We start from the raw sequence: 23,199 nt of genomic DNA on the forward strand, positions 1-23,199 counted from the left end.
AGTACTAAGAGTTAAACATACAAATCCAGAATGCAGGACACAATTCAAAAGTATTTTGATCTTTTCATAAAGACAGTGTTATGGAAAGTAAGAGCTAAGGCATTGGAAGGACACCAAAGAGACACCCAAACACCACAGACAAACCTTGATAGAACCTTCATTATATAATTTAAATATACATAGGAAAATTATAAGGGTTGTTGGAAAATACTGGAGAAATTCTGTTTTGTTTTGCTTTTTTCCATGTGACACTGTGGAAATATAGAAAGCAGCTCTTCCTTAAAGGAAACTCATACAGAGATATTAGGGATAAAATGTCCTATTTGAAACTCCCCTTTCAATGGTTCAGTAAAACCAAAACTATTTATCTAAATAGTACATGGAAGCAAGTATACATTGTCCTGTTTGTGTTACCTTGACACAAGGTGGGAAGATAAATCTTCATGCCTCTTTGAGATTGTCTGTAGGCAAGTCTGTAGTTCACTGACCTATCCTGTAGCCCTACCTTTGCTTTGTGAGTTTTTTCCCACTCATCCCTACCCTCTGGTTTCACCCCTTATCACTAGAGAAGAAAAAGGATAGAGGAGAGATTCTTGAATCTAATTTGTTTATTCTTTGAGCATGACTACTAACAAACCTCAACCAACCCCTGAAGAATAACGAACCACCACCAATTCCACCTACTGGGGCTCTAGCATTTATTTACCCTCTGCAAAATTCCCAATATCACAAAATCACAGAAACTATCTGTCGCTGGCAAAACCATGCCTCTGATAAAGCAAGAGGCAAATCAGTCGGTTGCTGCAAAGCAATCCCATATCCCCACACTTAGGCTTAAAATGAAAACATATTCTTGTGATATCTGCTCTCCCCCCACACCCACCACAGGGTTTCTCTGTGTATCCTTGGCTGTCCTGGACTTGCTTTGTAGACCAGGCTGTCCTGGAATTTACAGCAATACACCTGCCTCTGCCTTTCTGAGTTTTGGGATTAAAGGCATGTGCCACTACACTCAGCTTCTGTTAAATGAATTTTATTTTAGAAATTAAAATTTCCAACCATTTCTGAAATGATCCTACAAATACTTGTCATTTTGTACTATACATGTATGCAAAGCAGTATTCTCATCATTTAATAATTTTAAGATCAGAATATTAACTGTGAAAAACATTGAAGATGCTCTTTGTACGACAGTACCAAATCTTCATGTAAAAAAACAAACAAACAGATCTTTACCACTGCACTTTCTGTATGGTACTGACACTGCCATTGTTTGTCTTATCCAATAGATTAAAATGTTTTGAGATTAATGACTTTTGGCTAGCCTTTTGTTACAGACTGAACCCAGTAGTTATGTTTGAGCTTCCCACCCTTGTGTGTTCCTTTCTGTGCAACCCTGGCTGTCTTCGAACTCACTCTGTAAAACAGGCTGGACTTGAGGTTAGAGAACCTGTCTCTGCCTCCTGAGTGCTGGAATTAAAGGCATATACCATAACTGCCAGCTTAGCAATTATACTCTTATGTTAGCTAACAATTAATAGATATTTTGGTTTATGTGGAAGTCCCTAATCCATGTACCCACTGACTGTAAAGGGCAAGGAAGCTACTTTTGCAGTGTCATTGATGACTGCAGACTCAGTTGAGAAAAAGGGACACAGAAGGCTCTGGTGATAACCCCCCCCCCCCAAAAAAAAAAAAAAAAAAAAAAACACCAAAAACCAAAACCCAAAAAACCAGCTTAGACAGGAAGCTATGGAAGAGATCTCTTAAAAATTGTGGCAAGGGCCAGGTGCAGTGGCACATGCCTGTAATCCCAGCACTCAGTGAGGCAGATGGATTTCTGTGAGTTTTAAGCCAGTCTGATCCACAAAGTGAGTCCAGAACACACAAGGCTACACAGAGCATCCCCATCTCAAACACACACAAAGAAAAAGGAAGAGAAAAAAAAAGAAAAAATATTTGACAAGGATGCTGAAGTGTAGCTCTCCACAAGTGAGGGCTTCTGATGGGTGTATAGATGGGGTAAAGACTCAGTTTTAAGGGAAGACTGAATATACAGGCAACACCAACTGAACTTATATTTTTTTTCTCTTCTTTTTTTTTTGGCGGGGGTGCGGAGAGTCGTGACAAAGGTAAGGGGGTGGACCTGGGAGGACTGGAAAGTGAGCGTGATCTGAGTGAATGATGTGAAATTCCCAAATAATAAAAATATTATGATTAAAAAAAGACACTCTGGCTTGTAAAGACTTTATTTCTGGATGTCTATAGTTTAACAAATACTTTTAAATACAAAATCAACAGATTAATACAGTCAATGTAAGATAAAGTGCTCAGTTATTTAAATCATAGTTTTCTGGAGAAAAATGCCATGGTGAAACCTTGAAAGATCCAACAGCACTCAGTTCAGTACATTCTCTAGTTATAATTTTCTGTAGATGCATGTTCAAAATATGAAGATTGCTTCCTGTGTCAGTGAAAATAAAAATTTCCAAACAGCTTTGCCTTTACTTAAAATTTCATGACTTTAATTTTGATGACCAACTGCTTTTTGTTTTAGATACTGAAAGCGGCAGTATTTTGAAAATGGAAGGCAACATTTTACTTCTAAAAAAACCATCACAAAATGGACTTTTCCTGTTTTCAGCCTGATCATTTATAGTTACACTTAAGACACCTGTTTTTTCAACTGTTGCTGTAAATATATTCTTTAACTTCTTAATTAAACATGTTGGTTTTATGTGTGACTTTTATCAGTTTCTTCCTTGGTAATTCTTTTTGGTCAGGGGAATAATGGACAGCAAGGCATTTTCTTAAACCTGTGACTTGGAATCCAAGAATATCTGAAAGAAATATTTTTTTAGTAGTAGGTGGGATCCAATCGTCCACATCATTTTCAAGGCACTCAACAGTAGGGCAGTGGTTGAAAGTCTCTGGTTGTGTTAAACTAGATACAACGGGACTTTTGGATTTCTGGCTAGGTGTTTTTACATTCTTTGGGCAGGTTGGGCTAGCTTGATGTTTGCCATTTTCAGGAGAAACTTTTGTGGCTTTATAGTTAGCATTAAGATTTGAATATAAGGAAGGCAACATTTTGAAAGTTCCCCTTAAGCCTTGAAATCTTTGGTGGAAGCCTGCAACTGGAGTTGACTGTGAACATGGAACAAAGTCTTGGCTTTCTTCAAAATCACATTCTGAGTCTGACTGAGACCTCGCTCTTGAAAATGTCGATGGTGATATGCTTTGCAAGGGTAGTTTTTGTGAAGGCCGACTGCAGTTCTCATTTATAGGATGATTTTCTGTGCAAGATGCTTCCAACCGTAACAAAACATCCTGTGACAGTTTGATTAGTTCTGTTCCAGTGTTCTTATCTTCAAAAAGATCAGCAGAAGCATTGTAGCTACCTTCCTGATCAAAGGAATAACTCTGTGTTAAGTTATTATTGGCAGGCCTGCAAGCTATTTCTTTCGATGTATTTGTACTTCTCGGACTATTGCAAAGGATTTCTAAGGGATATGTGAGTTTCCGGCATATTGTAAAAGTGTCATCTTGGCTCTCTGACAATCTACGATACTGTGTATTTTCTAATTTGTGACGATCAGAAAAATTTCCATATTTCTTAGAATACAAGTTTGTCAATTTTTCTTTTGTTCCTGAATACAATTTTTTTCCACATCCATTAAAACATTTGTTACTGAGATAAGAACAGTTACTTGTTGAGGTACTGGGCCTGAGTGAGATTTCATTCCTTTGCTGTAAGATCCCAGTAGTCTTCTTTTGGGTAACCTCTATACCTTTTGAAGACGTAAACAGAGCTGATAAGCAAGTATTTGGTAAGAAATACTCGGAGGTATCATTTCTATTACTGCCTTTGATGACAGCCTCTGTTGTCAGGTCTGGTTTTGATTCTTTTTGAATTTGAGGACTTTGATTAGACTCACAGTTAGAAAACAAGGTCTCTTTCCTGGAGTTTTCATTCATCATTGTTTGTGATGATTTTAAGCCTAAAGGTAGTGTATTTAAAGCTATAGCATTTCTCCACGGAGTCACTGATAACCTGCTGTAGTTTGTGTGAAATTTATCAATGTCATCTATACCCTGTTTTCTATCCTTAGTGCCTGTCTCATTTATAGCAATCTCACTTTCAACAACTGCTAGAAACTTGTTCAGGCTTTCAGAGAATGGCAGATCATCCCAAATCAAGGAGTCACAGTTCTGGGAAGCAATCACTGTTTCTTCAGGTTTGAGTGATGACAATGAAAATTCGTATCTGTCCTGAAGGACAGTGGCAGTATTTATTTCACAGTGTTGGTAACATGGGAGATCATATTGGGAACAATCATTTTTTTCTTCTTTACTGCATTCTGCATTATCATTCTCAAAGGGTTCTTGCATTTGCGAAGCAAATAAATCAGAGTCAGACAGTCTAGTTTCATGACAACTGCTGTAAACTGGACTCAGATGATTAGCTTGTAAACCAAATTCTTCATTCAACTTTCCTGTTGTGTTATTCTTGTCCATAGAAGAAACAAGGCTCCGTGAACTCTGAAGGAGATCATGGCAGTTCTTAGAACCAGTGACCTCTGGAAAGATGTGCTGTCTGTTTTGGTTAGGAGTACCATTGGCCATGATTTGTTCTGAAGTTGGAACATCATCATTAGCTGTTAGTTGTGAATCAGTAGAAGTCAGTTCAAGAGATGGCTGCCAGCATCTGAAAAAATCATCTCTGCTACAGGACTCCAGAAAACAGGATGTTTCCCCAGGGCCCTGTATGCTGCTAAGATCACTGTCTGAGTGATCTAAAGTGAATGAGTGGCTGCTATGTTCCTGAGAGCCACAGTTATGTTTCTTGAAATTGAAACTGTGCAAAAGATGGTTTAAGTAGTCAATGACAGTAAAGCCTGCAACATGCGGGACAGGAAGAACAATCTGGGAAGCCACTAGTGTCCTGTCTTCTTTGTGCTTACAGCACGGTTGCAAATAGTTATTAGAATCTGAGTCATGTCCACATACATCTCCAAAATTCTATGAAAAAAGTAAATGAATTTAAATAGGTTTTTCTTATCTTGAGGAGGACACAGAAATTAAAGGTTAAGGGAGAGATGATAATAACCCCTTTAACTCCAATCCTTTAATATTACTGAACGAATAGCACATATCAAAGACTATGGACTTAGGCACAGGCTTATCTTCAAATCCTTGTTTCAGCAGTTACTTGGCTGCTGGTTGGGGTCCTAGATAAGTTATTTAACTCCTCTGTGCCTTATTTTTCTCATTTATGAAAAAAAGATTATTGATTAACTATAACACAATTGTACAATACTTAGCAAACAGTAGCTATTCTATAAATGGTACTAGTATGTTTGTGAAAGAAAGAATAGAAAAACTAAATTATTAAATATTTTAACAAAATAAAGTTTCTTAGCTCTTGATTTATCCCTGTCCTTGGGTTTTCCGTAGTGCTCATTTGATAGTGCTATATTCTCTATACTACATCTGTTAAGACTGTACTCAAATTTCCACATGTTCTTTTTAGTTTAGATTAGTTCATTACTACACCTTTAAAGTCAGTATATTTTAAGACTTCCTACTGTTATGATATTTAAAGAACATTCTTTTTAATCTATTCGTTTTGAGACAGGGTCTTATGTAAACATGGAACTTGCTATATAGACCAGGCTGGCTTTGAACTCAAAGATCCATCTAACTGCCTCCCGAGTACTGGGATTAAAGGTGTGTACCACCATAACAGGCTTTAATATATTTTTAATGAATATTCAGATATTTACCTTTAAGGTTGTTTCTCTCCTTTTATAGAAGACACAGATATTTACTATGAAATTTGTACAGAACTTAAGAGTAAAAGAAAAATAACCTTTCAAAAACAAATATCTAATACTTTTTCCAGTTCATAATAAGTTCCCCCCTCTTAAAGCTCTGAAAACATTGAATCAGGCTTCTTTGTCTTTTGAAATAGGGAGTTGTAACCTACAATGTTTAAATAGGGCTTATGCAAGCTATCTTTATAGTTTCAAGTGCTTCTACAAGCTTTACTATCTATGTAACTTCTAAAAACAGCTTGAGAAATTAAAATCATTTCATTACAATGGGAATCTCAAGAGGACATTCAAAAGAAAGATGCTTTAATTACCGTCACTCCAAACACAAAGCTTTGTCCAACAAAACAATTTTCTACTGCAGTGGTCAATAAGCTCTGCGTTCTAGCACTGTTCAGGGTTTCTGGGATTTTACTAGAATCCTCAAGGTACCTTGAAAGAAAATAAAGTGATGAACTTTGAAATTTTTACCTTCCAGTAAAAAATAGAAAACACAATTATTTTAAAATGAACCTTCTCAGTTACATACAGAGGAAAAAAAAATATCACCTTGGCATTTGGTGATATTCAACACAACACAAAAGGAAGATTTAAAGTACCCAAGCCCAACTTCTCAAATATGAGCAGATGCCTGCAATGTCTGGGAAAGAAGCTGAGGGGTAGACTAGTATCTGCAAAGTTTGCCCTTAGTTCAGTCTTTAGCTCTGTAAGGGGGGAAAAAGTAGATGCTTACTTAATCTTCAGAGCCTACAATGTACCAAGGAAAGTAAAAGCTGCAGTGGTAGTAGGGGTCTTTTCTCTTTCCTTGCAATTCTAGATGTGGTCCTTCTAGTGTCCCTTTCCTTCATATGAGTGTGCCCTAAGGCACAACGATATGAGCACGTGTCTTCTGAAAATGACGGGGTGAAGAGGGAATAAGGTTGACAATGAGAAAATACTTTACTTATATGGATCCCTAAAGTCTCAAGGCTGTTGTCTTATTAGGTCAAACTCAAGGGTATGAATCTGCAAACTGAGTGACTAACCTGGATTACGTTTTATATTTTAATTACAGAATAGTTACCCCAAGCTTAAAACATGATTATGTATTTTTGAGACATTTTCCTTTTCAGCAGATATCTTTTAAGGAAACTTATAGCCTGAAATAGAGGGTTTCTTTTTAGTAATGCCAAATACCTTCAATACATGTATTTTCAAATTCTATTAGCATGCTAGAAGAACAGTCAGGTAAAAGAATGCTTTAGCGATTCTTACCTGTGTAAACCATTGGCAGTAAGTCCAAAAAATGTATCTAAGCAGCTCCCAAATACAGTAATGACAAATAATTTGTTGGACTCTGCCACTTTTACGCAAAGTTTGTATCTGTAACTGGCACTTTTAGCTTCACCAGTAGAGCCACACTTGGGACAAGTAAACCTAGAGAAGTTGGAGAGAAAGCAGAGAGTTGTCCAAATTTAGGATAGTAGTATACAAACATTCCTGGTAAATTAAATTCTTCTTAAACTCTTTATGATCAACAACCTTTTTGTCTCCCTCCTGAGACAGAGTGTTATGTGACATAACTGGCCCCCAGTGTTAAGTAGTAGGGTCGGCTTTGCACTCTTGAGGTCCTTTACCCCTCCCTCCAGGAGGATGGGACTACAGTCATGTACTATACCTAGTCTGATAAGCTTCTTTATAGATTTAAGTAGTACCAAACTGAAAGAAACATATAACAAACTGCTAAAAAAAAAAGTCTTGAAATAGTCATACACCAATAATTCACTTGTATTTTTCTTAACAACCTGAAAATTATTAGTTTTTTTAAGATTTACTCTTCACAGTGTATGTGTCTGTACCTGTACATGGGAATGTGATGCAGGTGCCCTCTGAGAGAAGTATTGGATACATTGGGGACAGAGTAATGATCTCTCCAACCCCTAAAATTTATTTTAATTAATTCATCAGGATATGTTAAGAATACTGGATTATAAAAACTAGATAGCAAAGGTATTCAACTTAACTTGTTTACAAGAGAGTTTACAATTATAGCCAAAGGGTAGTTAGAAATACACATCCAGTGCAGATCTCGTGTCATATACTGCTTGGTCTTGGAATAGTTACTAGATGCCTGAAATCGGAAGGACCTTGTCTGTAAAATCCAACACAGAGGAAAGACAGAACAAGACAAATTTAATGAATACTTTGGTATAGCTCTCATCAAACTAACGTATTAGTCTGCTTCTTAATGCAGTGATTATTATAACTTCTACTTATTTGTATCTTCCTCAAGAATATCCTGGCCATGTTTATGAAAGGTAAATTCTTTATCTCTGAGCTATAGGCCCAGGTGGTATTGTCCTGCTCTAGTCTGCATTATCTTATAATTGCCATCTTTATTTTTTATGGTCTGCAAAACTGACCCTTTAAAACACTGTAAAATAACAAGGATTTTATTTTTCCATGTTAATATTTTGGCTTAAAGAGTGGCAAACCAGAAAGAGAAACCAATGTTAATGATGGCCAATAATTTGATTGCTGCCAGGCGCTATTATTATTATTATAGGTATTAGTCTATACTCTTTAGCTCTTGAAATAATTCTAACACTATCATGAAATAATTCAACACTATCATAGATCTGTGGTAATTATTACTATTTTTTAACTCTGAAATGAATCTGCATGAGTCCGTATAATAACATTTAAAACTTCTATAGTCTGTGCTACAATATGTCTATAGAATAAAGTAAACTGACTCATTAGAATATAAACCCATTTTTATTATTGTCAAGGTATCAAGTGAATTGTTTGAAATACATATAATTTTTAAGAATTTTAAAGTAACAATGCATTCATGTATAAAATAAAATTCTTATAAAATTTTAAAATAACTAATATGCATGAATTATTGCATTTATGAAAAGTTTCTCACATACATGATTTCATTCTGTTTATCCTCTTAACAAATGGGGAAATTGGTTTGAATTTTTTGCCCAAGGTGGCAGTGAATTTTTTTTTAAATAGGATAAAACAGTTTATTGTTGAATCTATTTTTAAACTAAAGAGCATCAAAAAGCCAAATTTTTTACATTGGTATAGATTTTTGTATGTTGATACAAATTTAAGGTTATTCTTGCTATAGTATACTGTTTATTTGTTTCAACTCCTGTCTAGGTGATGTACCTATAGAACTCATTTAAAAATGTAATGTGGCATTCTACAAACTTTAGGATAATTAGGTAATTCATGTTAGTAGTCAGTAAATAAAATTTGTTGTCTTACTGGTCTTTTTTAATTAAATTTTTATATTAATTACAATTTATTTACTTTGTATCCCAGCTGTAGCCCACTCCCTCACTACCTCCCAAACCCTCCCTCCCTCCCTCATCCTCCCTGCCCCTCTGTAAGTCCACTGATAGGGAAGGTCCTCCTCCCCTCCATCTGCCCCTAGTCTATCAGGTCTCATCCTTTGTGTCCTCCTTTGTGGCCTAGCAAGGCTGCTCCTCCCTCGTGTGTGTGTGGGGGTAATGGGAGGTCAAAGAACCAGCCACTGAGTTCATGTCAGAGACAGTCCTGTTCCCCTTACTAGGGAAACCCACTTGCATACTTAGAGGTGGCAATGAATTTTGATTCAAATCTGAACCTTTGGTTTCCTATCCTGAAGTTCTTAATTTTCTTTTTCTTATCATAACTATGAAAGAAAACATGATAGCATAGCAATAATAGCTTGACAAAACCCAGGCCTATTTGTTTTACTGGATGTGTATACTACATGACATATACATGTATAAGACAAATATATAGTTCTTAATCTTTTAGGAAAAAAGTTCTATTGAAATAAGTGTTAATGTGATATATAATACAGATTAGCACCTCTCAAACTTTAATAGTATACCAATTCCTGAGGATCCTGTTAAAATTAAACTTCTGATTCTCTAAGTCTGGGACAAGACTCAAAATTCTGTATTTGTAATAAGCTCCCATGTGAAATTGATGGAAAACCCAGGGCACAGATAATACATTCAAAGCAAAGACCCCTGATTTAAATTTTAGAGATATTCTCAGATAGGCTGAGCTGTATGGACTCTCAGACAAACTGATCTACCTGGAAAAGACATTCTCCAATCTATTGAGCCACCTGAGGTTGTGCAGTATGCTCCTGGTTTCCAGCTATCAGGGGCAGCCTCACCCATGTTCCTCTAGGTGCCCAGGAAAACTCATTGGCTCACCAAGCTGGACTTTGGTGGTGTCCTTAACTTTGGTCTGTTGTCAGTTCCCTATGTGGGGTGAGTAGACATTTGTTCAGGTTTCCCCAGGAATAACAGTGCCTTACAAAAGCCATGATTCTCAGTTTCAGTCAGGCAAAGAAACATATGTGTGTGAGACAGATCTTTAGACTAAAGGAACTATTTATTTGTCCTATTAAGTTACTCAGGAGATAATTTTCATGTCTGACTTGGGTATATTTATCATATATAGTATAAACAGCCTATAGGGATAAAGCTTATTTATATTTTTTGGCACAATATACATTACATATGTTATGCTAAGAGTGCATGAACACACTTGGTAGTAAAGTCCTTATATAAAGGACTTAATTAACTTCTATATCAATGTCTTTTTGCTTTATTATAGAACTCTTCCAACTGAAATCTAACTTAGATTCCTAATATAGGAATGAGAATGCTGAAACTAAGGTAAGGTCTTCAGAGAACTACCTACTATTACACTTAGAGATATATTAATCTCTCTCCAGAAGTGCTTCCATGATGTCATAAGACTCTGAAAAATATAGTTTGTGTGTTTGTGTATGTGGGTGTGTCTGCAGAGGCTAGAGGTTGATGCTGGCTATCTTCCTCTACTGCTCCCTAATTTAAGTCCTTGGAAGTGCAGGGCCTGTCACTTGTCCAGTGGACCACACCAGAGATATATTTGACCCTACAGCCATCGGGATGAGCATCTTCTCAGCTACCATGCCTTCAAACTCATTTGCATTAAATTTGGTGAAGCCCCACTTCTTTGAGATGTGGATCTTTTGGTGGCCAGGGAACTTGATCTTGGTTCCATTCAGGGCCTCAATCACATGTTCCTTATTCTGCAGGTTGCTGTGGATGTACATGATGACCTGGTGGTGTAAAACCTAGCCACTGTGGCCTGCAGCTTCCTAAACATACCTGTCTGGAGGCTAGACTGAGACAGTATTAAGATAAGAGACATGACTATCAGTGCTTTCAAGGTCCTTTAGGTAAACTCACATAGGCAACAGGCTGCATTATACCCCAAGGTCGTTGCTGTTTAAAGCCACTGCAAACCAGACCTCTAAAAGGAACACCTTATTTTGATTTGAGATAAACGTCTTTCATTGAATCTGGAACTCACTGATCAGCAATACTACCTGCCAACAAGCTCCAGACATCCTGCTTGGTACTACAGGCATAAAACTGCTTTATAAAAAACATCCGGACTGGTACTACAGGCATAAAACTGCTTTATAAAAAACACTGTGTGGGGTTCTGAACTCTGGTCCTCATGCTTTCACAGCAAACACTTCACTGAGTCATTGTCTTAGCCTTCAGATATACTTTAAATATCTCCGCTCCTTAATCTGGGAGGTTAAAAAAGAAGCTGTCTCTACAAGATACAAAACATCTACTTTGGCTGTCATTGCTAAGGATTTGGGGGGTGAAATAGGATTTGCAAAGGCTAAGGTGGGGGAAATCATCATAAACTTAGTGGCTAAAGAAGTGGGTCATGAAAGAAGATTTTCAGTTTTCCGTGTTGGCCGATTTCTAGTAAGAAAAAAGGAAAGGAAAGCAGAAGTGAAAACAGAAAAGGTTAAGCACCATACTTCAGTTTTAAGGAATTGTCAGTATAATATGATTAGGCACAGGTTACCTTCCAGTGGGGTAACTTTCCACAGGAAAGCACCATGTGCTTTACGCATCTAAACAATTCAGCCAGAGCTTTTTTCCTAGGGGATCTTAAGTAGGAATCTGAATATAAACTGCACTGTCAGTTCAGAGGCAACATGGTGAGCATGAATGTAGACCACAGTCGCACTGTTTAGCCTTGAATGTTTATGCCTCTAACTAGATGGGTGTGTGATTGGGGCAAATCACTTCACTTATCTCCAAATTTGGTTATCAACAATAGCACCCATTTCATAAAAATCTCTTCTATTAAAGGGGTACAATGTCTGCAAAGCTCCTAGTATCATGGCTAGCACGCAATAAATACAAATCGTATATATTAGTAATGTTAGTTTAAAGAGCTAACTGTGGTATTATTATCCAACCCAGACTTTTGTGAGAAATCATCAAGATAATCCTTTGTCTGTTTGGGTTTGGTGATACAGGTTCATGGTCCTAGATTTTTGAGAAGCAGAGTCAAGAGGATCACAAGTTCAAGCCAGTTGCTTATTTAGCGATACATTCTTTCTTATTTGGAAAAGACCACAAATCTTTAAAATATTCTACATCTATGGTAATAATTATATATATTATGCAAATGTTCTAAGTATGTTATGTAAATTAACTAACCCTATCCAAATAAAAATTCTAAGAGGTAGATGTTTTTCTCCAGTTTTAGGCCCAAGTTACATAGTGATTTATGCAGGACCATACAGCTATATAACTGAGAGGGTTGGGGATGATATGGTGGTTAATGTTTATAATCTCCCCACTTGGGATGCTTAGACAGAAGGACCACTACAAGTTTGAGGTTAGTTTGTGATATACAGTGAGTTTCAAGCCAACCTGGGTCAGAGAGTGAGACCTTGTCTCAATCCCCTGCCATAAAAAACAACAACAAAAAACCGGCTGGGGTAATATTAAACTCAGATATTCTGGCTTCACAAATAATGCTGTTGACTATCATTGCATACACTCAATAGGAAAAGTATACTTGTAAAAGATTTTTCGTAAAAATAGGTGCCATTTTAGAAATCCTCATATATGTCACGCATTGTACAAGATTTCTGAGCATTATCTTTATAGTTATTCCACACTGTAGGGATTATTCCACTTTACAAATAAGTAATTCGAATCACAGAATCTATATCTCTTGCCCTATGTTATACAGTTAATAGATGCTAGGACCAATGTGCAATCCTATTCAGCAGGAACACCAAACATTCCATATTAAGAACGATTCCTGATTCCTCCCCATAACCTATTCAATTCTAACTTGAGAAGTGACTAATAATAGTTATTAGCTTACTACTTCTATTTACATACTACTAGGCATTAGTAACATCCCTTTTTTTAAAGATTTATTTATTTATTTATACAGAGTTCTTCCTGTGTGTGTGCCTGTGCACCAGATCTCACTACAGATGGTTGTGAGCCACTATGTGGTTGCTGGGAATTGAACTCAGGACCTTTAGGTTAAGGCTGAACTGTGTTCAGCCAGTGTTCTTAACCTCTGAGCCATCTTTCCAGCCCTAGTAACATCTTTATCTTATGTATACACAAAGTTGTCAAATAACTCCAATCCTAACTTTTCACTTCTACTCTACAAATAGGTGGTATATCTTGGGCACTCAACTAACTATACATGGCAACAGTGGTATCATGATATTCAGATATAGCCAAACATTGTAGTTGTTGAACAACAGATGATTAGGTTTCAGACCCAGGACAATTGGCTGAGGTGCCTATTTAACATATAAAAGTGGACCTGGCCTCTGGTTTCTCCCAGCATCCCTCAGTCCCTACCTGTTACAGTGCATGGCTGGCATACCTCTCCCCAAGAGGCTCTTCACTATATAACCCAGCCATTTTGTTTTTCTGTCTCTTCTCTCCCTGCCCCCCTCCTTTTGTCTCCCTCTGAATGGTGACTTCCCTGGCCCCTTTCCTTGGGACTGGTGAACCCGCCTGAAAGCTGCCCTCAATAAACTTGCCTTTATATTTTAATTTGGCTTGAATTGGCTCATTTCATCAGTGGAGAATTACCTATTATAGATTACTAGAATTTGAGCATATTTGACCTGAAATTCTGAACTTCAGAGTACTTGTAAAAGTTTCTGAGTACTGACATGACTTAAAAAGTTGTAGACTTGGAAACCAGGGTTACCATGCCAAAACTCTGAATTCCAGACCAGTCTGGGCTGCAGAGACCCAATCACTAACAAACTTACATCCATCTTGGAGCATATGTATTTCAGGTTTAGCTCAAGGATGCTCAACCAACAAAGTCTATGCAAATAGTCTTAAATCTCCAAAGTTCTAAAATCTAAAACACGTTGGGATCCAGGCATTTTATATAAGTAATAGTAAGCACAGGGCCAGCTAATAAGTTTACTTACATATATTAAAAAAATAAGTGAGGACCATGAAAAAACAAACTCCCACTAGAAACTGGGTTACTGCCCAGTCCTACTGTAGAATTGTCAGAAGAACAAACCCTGAGAACTCGTGAGAGCCTCTGGTGTTCTGGTACAGTGAATTTAGTGTGCATTTGCCCCCACGTCAGAAAGTATCTACACTGAATTTCCCCTCATATTCTTACCTTTTGGAGTCAAGGACTACCCGAGAGAAGCACCTTTGACATGATGGATATATAAAACTTGAATTCTGGAGAGCAAGTACAGAGGCAAAAAGGAATTTCCGTCTTTTGTTCATGTGTCTATACTTTGTCCTACAAAAGAAAACAAGCATGACGGTCATCAATGCAAATGTTAACTCACACATAGTTATTCTTATGATAACTAATCAATCATTATTATCTTTTGTTTCATTATCAAAATAAAGAGAGTAAGTTTCAGTATACTGGCTTTTTTCTTTTTCTTTTGTACTGGGGGATTAAATCTGAGGATACATACATGGTAATCAAGTACCCTATTGTTACATCCCAAGCCCTGTGAGGATATACTGAAAAACTACCTTTTTTTTTTTTTTTTTTTTTTGCTATTTAATTATTAAAAGAATTAAAAGAAAAATTGAAGAACTTCTGAATAAGTAGTCTCTTCTAGTAATTCAGGGAGAAATCACTTAGCTGGTTCACATTTTTTTTTTTAATATAAAAGATAGAAGTTGTGTTTACAGTTTTAATAGGTAAGATAGTCCATGAACTAACTTCTTTCTTCCTCCTCCCTGTGGTTTTGAGAGTTCTCTCTATTTTGTTCAGGCTGGTCTTGAATTCATGGTGCAGGCCCTGCGCATGCTCTCAGTCTGTGATTTTCCCCACCAGACCTAAAAAGTAAAACTCTGCAGACACAGTTAAATATATAGACCATTTATCTATATTCTGAAAAAGAGTGATATGCTTGTTCTGAGACCCTTTTAGGTATACATAATTAGGTTACAATGATTTATCAAATTCATCCAGATAGTCCTTGATTTACTTGCCACTTGGAAATGTTTTTTTTTTTAAATTAATTTTTAGTGCATTGGTATTTTGCCACCTCTCCAGCCCCCTATTCTTATTGTATTGCCTTTCCTTGGTATTTATGGGAGAGTAATTTTAAAAAGAACACAGAAAGGTATTGTTTCTTGCCTCCTGTCTTACTGAATGTTTCACATTTCTTTGCTGCTTTCCATTTATTCCTTTCTTTCAAATGTTATTTTACTTCCTAGGCTAATGCTTATTCTATAAGATTATTCTTCAGGTCTTCTCCAGGAAGCATGCCTAAGCCAAGTGACCCTACTTGTCTTACCTACCACTTACTCCATCACAGGAAAGTAATGAGAGAGCCTGGCTAAATAAGCCTGCTCAACTCCATGAGAGGCTTCATTTTCTTGCTAGACAAAACAGGCCTAAGAGTTACAGGGGAAACACACACACACACACACACACACACACACACACACACACACACACACCCCGGAAAAGGCAACCAATTAGAAACAGCTAACAGCTGGCCTGGGGAAGATAAGGTTGCATAACTACCAGTTTGAAACAGGCTGGTGGATCAATGGAATAGAAGACCCAGAAATAAACCCACACACTTGTGGACACCTGATTTTTGACAATGATGCCAAAACCATACAATGGAAAAAAGCATATTCAACAAATGGTGCTGGTCTAATTGGATATCTACATGTAGAAAAATGCAAGTGTCACCCTGCACAAAACTAAAGTTCAAGTGGATCAAAGACCTCAACATAAAACCAGACACACTAAATTGGTTAGAAGAAAAAGTGGGGAAGAGCCTAGAACTCATTGACACAGGAGACAACTTCCTGAACAGAACACCAACAGCACAGGCTCTTAAGAGCAACAATCATAAAACTGAAAAGCTTCTGTAAAGCAAAGGATACTGTCCTCAGAAAACGACAGCCTACAGACTGGAAAGGATCTTCACCAACCCTATATCTGACAGAGGGCTACTATCCAGAATATATAAAGAACCTAAGAAGTTAAATACCAACAAATCAAGTAATCCAATTAAAAAACAGGGTACAGAGCTAAACAGAGAATTCTCAATAGAGGAATATCAAATGGCAGAGAAACATTTAAAGAAACGCTCAATGTCATTAGCCATCAGGGAAATGCAAATCAAAACAACCCTGAGATTTCACCTTACACCCACCAGAATGGCTAAAATAAAAAACTCAACTGACAACACATGCTGGAGAGGTTGTGGAGAAAGGGGAACCCTCCTCCATTGCTGGTGGGAATGTAAACTTGTACAACCACTTTGGAAATCAATATGGCACTTTCTCAGACAATAGGAGTGGTGCTTCTTCAAGATCCAGCCATACCAGTCCTAGGCATATATCCAAAAGATGCTCAAGTATACAACAAGGAAATTTGCTCAAACATTTCGTAGCAGCTGTCTTCATAATAGCCAGAATCTGGAAACAATCCAGATGTCCCTCAACTATTTGAGGAATGGATACAGAAATTGTGGTACATTTACACAATGGAATACTACTCAGCAATTAAAAACAAGGAAATCATGAAATTTGCAGGCAAATGGTGGGAACTAGAAAAGATCATCCTGAGTGAGGTATCTCAGAAGCAGAAAGACACACACAGTATATACCACCTATAAGTGGATATAAGACATATAGAATAATCATACTAAAATCTGTACATCTGAAGAAGCTAAGCAAGAATGAGGACCCTGGGTAAAATGCTCAATCTTTACTCAGAAAGGCAAATGAGAGAGACATTGGAAGAAGGTGAAAACAAGGAACAAGACAGATACTTACCACAGAGTGCCTCTGAAAGACTCTACCCAGCAGGGTCTTAAAGCAGAAGCAGAGACTCACAGCCAAACTTTGGGGCAGAGTACAGGGACTTATGAAAGAAGGTGGAGATAGAAAGACCTGGAAGGGTCTGGAGCTCTATAAGGAAACAACAGAGAAAAAAAAAAAAAAAAATCTGGGCCAAGGGGGTCTTTTCTGAGACTGATACTCCAACTAAGGACCATGCATGGAGATAACCTAGACAGCCTGCACAGAGGTAGCCTGTGGCAGCTCAGTCTCCAGGCGGACTCCCAAGTAAGGGGAACAGTGACTGGCTCTTTGATCACCTCCCCCTAAGGGGGGAGCTGCCTTACCAGACCACAAAGGAAGACTATAAAAGATAGTCCCGATGAGACCTAATATGCTAGGGTCAGATGAAAGGGGGAGAGGTCCTCCCCTATCAGTGGACTGGGGGAGGGGCATGGGAGGAGATGAGGGAGGGCGGGGTTAGGAGGGGATGCAGGTGGGGCTACAGCTGGGAGACAAAGTGAATAAATTGTAATAAATAAAAAAATACATAAACTCAGGTAGCCTCCACAGGCACTAGCCAATCCCAATTGAGGTCACATAGCCACAGCAGGAATTCCCCTTTCTAACTTAAAAAGGGTCCTTCAATCTCCCCTGGGTCACCGCCATGTTGTAAAGGTGATGACCCCACATGCTAGATTTCTGCACAAATAAAAGCTCTTTGCTTTTACATACTACTTGAATCTGGGTCTTCACCATCCAGATCCTAACAGTAGCCAGTTCCATATATCACTTTAGAACCACAGTAAGATCTTGGAAGGATTATCTCTTTATATTTCTATTGTATAGCTCAATAACTGCCAATCCTAGCACTAGGGCTACACACCTGCCCACAACCAAGCCCCGATTTTACAAAGGTTTTAGAGATCTGCACTTAGATCCTCAACCTTGCACAACAAGCACTGATACTTAACTAAGCTATCTCCCTAGACCTCTGGTTTTAAAATTGGGACCATATTGTGAACCAATCTTTATGAGGCCTGACAAGGAATTCTACATTCCACGTGGACATTCAAAAATATTCTTTACGCAGTATGGGTGGCACCAACCCTGGCAGGCAGGCCAATGCTGTTTAAGTAGCTAAGCACCAGGCAGTGCTGATGCACACTTTTAAAACAGAGCACTTGGGAGGCAGCGGAAAGTGGACCTCTGTACATCTGAGGACAGCATGGTCTACAGAGTTCCAGGACAGGCAGGGATACAGAAAACCCTGTTTCTACAAACCAAAGGAAAGAAAAGAACACACATATAATGGCCCCCTCACAAAAAAAAAAAAAAAAAAAGAGGAGTTGATTGAATGTGGGCCTGAGAGCCAAATAACAAGCAAATAGTAAGCAGTGTTTCTCCACGGTCTGTTTCAGTTCCTGCCTCGGCCTCTCTCTGTGATGAACTGTAACCTGTGAGCCACATAAACCTTTTTCTTTCCCTTTTCAAAAAATTATTAATTTTACTACATAGAAACTCTAGATGGATCGATCTGTAATGTAACAGACACTATGCTGTATTGTGGGTACATATATATATATTTTTTTCCTCAAGTACTAGAGGATTGAACCCTAGACTTCTTATGTACTAGGCAAACACTTGTCCATCAAGCTACTTTTTCAACTTCTTTTTGATAGAGGGTCTCATGTGTCCTAACACTGGGCTAAAATTTGTGATCCTCCTGAATCAGCCTCCAAGTAGGTGGGATTACTGATCTGTGCCAACAGGCCTGTCTAGATAATATGACTCACCAATACAAGAAAACTTAATGTAAGCATGACACTTGGAACTGATTTTTAAATTATGCAATCACGAACTGCTACATTTTAAAAAGGTTGTTACCTTTTATTTAAGGGTTTACTGCCCTCTAGTGGAGCAAATATATATGTTAAAAACAAACACCTCCCCTCCTCCCATTACTTACAGGTATATTTAAGAATTGAAATGGAAGAGGTCAGTTCATATTTTTAACTGCTGTTTCTTTTTATCTGGCAAGCCCAAATGGTAGAAAGACACTTCATTCATCTAACAAATAAGGTAAGGTCCTTTTAAGCACAGAAGAGTTTGTTTTTCTCTTTGTTTTCATAACCTGTTTCCTTCATGATAAATGTCGTCTCTCTTATATCTCTGTTGTTTTACATGGATTACGGTGAATGCATGTTTGAAGCACCAGGACTGAATAAGTACTAAAATTAAGAAAACATAGATCCTCATAGTAAGGGGAACAGGGACTATTTCTGACAGGAACTCAAGGGCAGGCTCTTTGACCTTCCCACCCAAGGGAGGAGCAGTCCTGCTGGTCACAGAGGAGGACTTTGCAGCCAGTCCTGAAGATACCTGATAAAACAGGGCCAGACGAAAGGGGAGGAGGTCCTCCCCAATACGTGGACTTGGAAAGGGGCAGGTAGGAGCTGAGGGATTGGGAGGGAATAAGGGAGTGGGATACAGAGTTAATAAAATATAACTAATAATAGTAATAATAATAAAAAAGAAAACATAGATCCTAGAACAACTTCATATTTGGCTTGCCTTGTAATTTTTGATTCTATTATGTTGGGAAAGATGATGGCATATTATTACTTTTTTTAAGCTCCATCAGTCAACAAAACATGTTCCAACTTAATAGTTCAATATATTTACTTACCTTAATATATTGCATAGTTCCTAAATGCCAATTGTTGCTGTACACAAATTAGGGATAAAAAGACCCAGTTCTTTTCTAGTCACTAGATTTATGTTCTACTATTAAGAGATGACAAAAAATGATGAAGATAAACAAAACAAAATTCTGTTGACAAATTATGTACGTGAAATACAAATAATACGATGAGAAAACGTAAGGGGATTGATCAGCTTTTTGCTTGGAGGAGGGGTAGAGTGAGGAGAGAGATAGAGGTAGGATAATTTTTGCTTATCAAAAGTATTTTCTGAGCTGGCCGTGCTAGTGGACACCTTTACCTTTAATCTCAGCACTCAGGGAGACAGAGGCAGACAGATTTCTGAGCGTTCAAGGCCAGCATGGACTACAAAGCAAGTTCCAAGACAGAGGGGTTATAACATAGAAAAACCCTGTGAAGGCCATACCATGTCTTAGGACTGTAGTTCTGCCTGTTTTCTAAATGACTGTCTAAATATTTACTAAACTCACCAACTTTGCTCAACCTAAAGTTCTCTTCTGAGGCAAAGTCAAGGATCAGTTTTAGTTGATGGAGGAGGTCCCTAAGGAAGAAGGGAGCTCCCCAAGCTGTTGGTGGATATGCACAAAAGACAGAAAAAAAAATTTAGAGCACAAGGTGAAATATTGCTGAAAACTACTGTTAAAACGTTAACCAGGATATACAACACTGCTTTTCTATTTTTGGTAGCATTTCTGGAATATTTTAACAAAGAACAAGAAGTGAGCATCTGAGGTAGAACGAAACAAAATAAAATAGGACTTTAAAGAAGTCCTGTTTAAAGAACAAGAAGTTATTTGTGGTCTAGGCAGATAATGTGTTTTATTCATCAACGTGTATCAATAAAACAATGAAAAGGGTTCTATAATGCAACTTCTTACCCAAGAGCCAATTTTATTTGGAAGTCTCACAAATTCAAAATTTAATAATTAACAAAAATTGAATCATTTTCAGTCTTTTTTTGCCACAAAATCTTCTCAATTTTAATAACTAGTAATTCTTCTAACTAACCATACAGCCAGAGACCTAAGACTCCTCCCTCCCTCCCTTCACATGCCACATAGGTGCTACCATTTTTATTTTATTTTTTTTTGTTTTTGAGATAGGGTCTCTCTATGTAGTTCTGGCTATCTTAACTTACTAGCTGGCCTTGAACTCACAAAGATGTGCCTTTCTCTGCCTCTTGCTTGGCATATTTTTTCTAATCTTTATTCTCTCATACCATATATTTTGATATCCTCTCCCTTCTCCCACCTTCTTACCCATCCAACTTCAAGTTCTTCCACACACCCCCGCAAAAAACAAAACAAAACAAAACAACCCAAAGCTGGATGTGGTGGTTTATGCCTTTAATCACACACTTGGGAGGCAGAGGCTCTGTGAGTTTGAGGCTATCCTGGCCTACATAGGAAGTAACAGGCCAGCCAAGGATACATAATGAGGCTCTGTCTCAAAAAAACCAAAGTATTATATCTAGATGACCAAGACTCCTCCCTTTACAAGCCATGTCATGTTCACCAACTTAATACCAATTTCTTTAGATAGGACTTTCCAAACCCATGTTTATCTAACCCCCTTTTACAGACACGATTTTCCGCTGTAGCCCTTAACTCTCTTTGTAGGGCAGGCTGGCTTCAAACTAGAGATTCTCATGACTCGGCCTCCTGAGTGCTAGAATGTAGGTCACCACACTCAATTTTGCTGTTTGTTAACTCTATCCAAAATAGGAACGTACCCTCACGACAGCAATTTCTCTTATTAATTGACATCATTCAACATCGGGCTGTTCTTGACATAATGGGAGACACTTACAAATGTATCTGAAGAATGGATAAAAAAACTACAGAGTGCTCTGTGCTCTGGTTTTGAAAGGTCAGAAAATGCTTAAGATCTAAGATGCTTTTAAAAAGGCTTTGGAGCTGGGCGTGGTGGTGCACGCCTTTAATCCCAGCACTCAGGGAGGCAGAGGAATAACTGAGTTCGAGAGGCCAGCCTAGACTACAAAGTAAGTCCCAGGGGACAGCCAAGCTACACAGAGAAACCCTGTCTCCAAAAAAGAAAAGAAAACAAAAAAGGCTTTGAAGCCAGGCTTGGAATCACATACCTATAAATCTAGTACTTGGGACACAGAGGCTGGATGATCAGGAGTTCAAGGATAGCCTTGGTTATGAAACCATGTTACCCTAACTCAAAAAAAAAAAAAAAAAAAAAGGTTTTGTAAACTAAGAAATAACAAGAGTCAGAACTAGCCTGGGGTGTGGATGGAATCAAAACAAGTTTGGGAGGTTGAGGAACACAAAAATTACAGTGGGGTTGGGAAAAATTAAGTATGATAAGAACAGAGTCTGTGAGATATCGTAGGTTTGATCTCCCACACTGAGAGGTGTGTGTATGTGTCAGTATGGCAAGGTCTAGGCTGAATTTGGAAAGGCAGAGAAGGCAAAAGAGCCTCTAACTCTAAGTAAAGGATTTTGGACTTAAACCATCCGGGCAAAAAGAAACAGCTAAAACAATTTAAAGGCGGAGTACCTTGGCCAAATTTTTCACCTATCTGCCTGGTCATATGGAGAATGGATAAGCAGGGGGAAACGCTGAAAGGTTATTCTCACAGTCGTGAAAGTCACAGGATAGATTACGATGGCCGGAGTCTGCAGTAGAGAGCAGGACACGGATTTTGGATGTGGATTCGAGGGACCAAGGAGTCTAGAAAACTTTCAGTTTCTGGCTTGCGCGCATTATTCAGTAAAATACCTCCTCTGACAGCACCTAGCATTACTCAGCATAGTAGCCAGCTGACATATTTTTACATTTCCCAGGCCAGGTCGAGCCTTTTCCTCTCTGGGCTCTGGGGCTCAGCAGCAGCAGTAAGTGTTGATAAACATTCGCCAAGGAATAGGAAACGATCGACTTCCCCCTCCAACCTCGTATCCGCCCTTTACGGCGGTGGGTCCTGAAGTAAATCCATGTGGAGCGCATGGGTTAGGGGTCTCTCGACCTAGAGGCCCGCGACCCCCCGAGAAAACGTTTCTTCAGCAGCTCACCTGAGGCCAAGGCCCGGGACAAGCCGGGCCAACCCTGAGAGGACGCAGCCGCTCGCCCGACGCCAGCAATCGAATCTCCCGCGTCCCCTTCCGCCGGAAGTACGTCTTGACGGAGCTTCCCGGGAGCCAATCAGAAAAGGCTCCGCGGGGCGTGTCGCTCATCCCGGAAAGCGACCGTCTCGGTCGGGCCCCGGGTGGACGTGGGTTCCGAGGGACGTTCTTCCCCGGCTGGTGGAGGGGTAGTTCCCTTGGCGAGGTGCGGGGGGAGCCCGGAAGGCGCGAGGCGCGGCAGGGGGTGGCTGCACCCCTCAGACGGACGCCGAGGGCGTGGGGGCGGGGGCGGGCTGCCGCCGCGGAATGGACAGGAGGGGGCGCTGTGGGGGAGGGAGCCGCCGTCGCGGCCAGCCTGGCGGGGCCGGATGGTTTACCCCGGCCTAGTCGGCACTGAAGACCCGGCGGCCGCAGA

The 23,199-nt window shown here is 38.9% G+C and overlaps 1 protein-coding gene across 1 annotated transcript; it reads right to left on the reverse strand.

The window, feature by feature from the left end:
• Positions 1–2,365: 2,365 nt before the first annotated feature.
• Ddias (DNA damage induced apoptosis suppressor) lies at positions 2,366–22,789 on the reverse strand. The gene is given in 8 exon segments (XM_055623130.1): positions 2,366–2,572; positions 2,575–2,634; positions 2,666–2,727; positions 2,729–5,022; positions 6,149–6,266; positions 7,089–7,250; positions 14,322–14,450; positions 22,734–22,789. Coding segments are annotated over 7 exon segments (2,865 nt in total). The 5' UTR covers positions 14,435–14,450; positions 22,734–22,789; the 3' UTR covers positions 2,366–2,516.
• Positions 22,790–23,199: the final 410 nt, after the last annotated feature.

The sequence above is a fragment of the Psammomys obesus genome, unplaced genomic scaffold (genome assembly GCF_907164565.1).
Source record: "Psammomys obesus unplaced genomic scaffold, mPsaObe1.curated_primary_1811, whole genome shotgun sequence".
Lineage (NCBI taxonomy): Eukaryota > Metazoa > Chordata > Mammalia > Rodentia > Muridae > Psammomys > Psammomys obesus.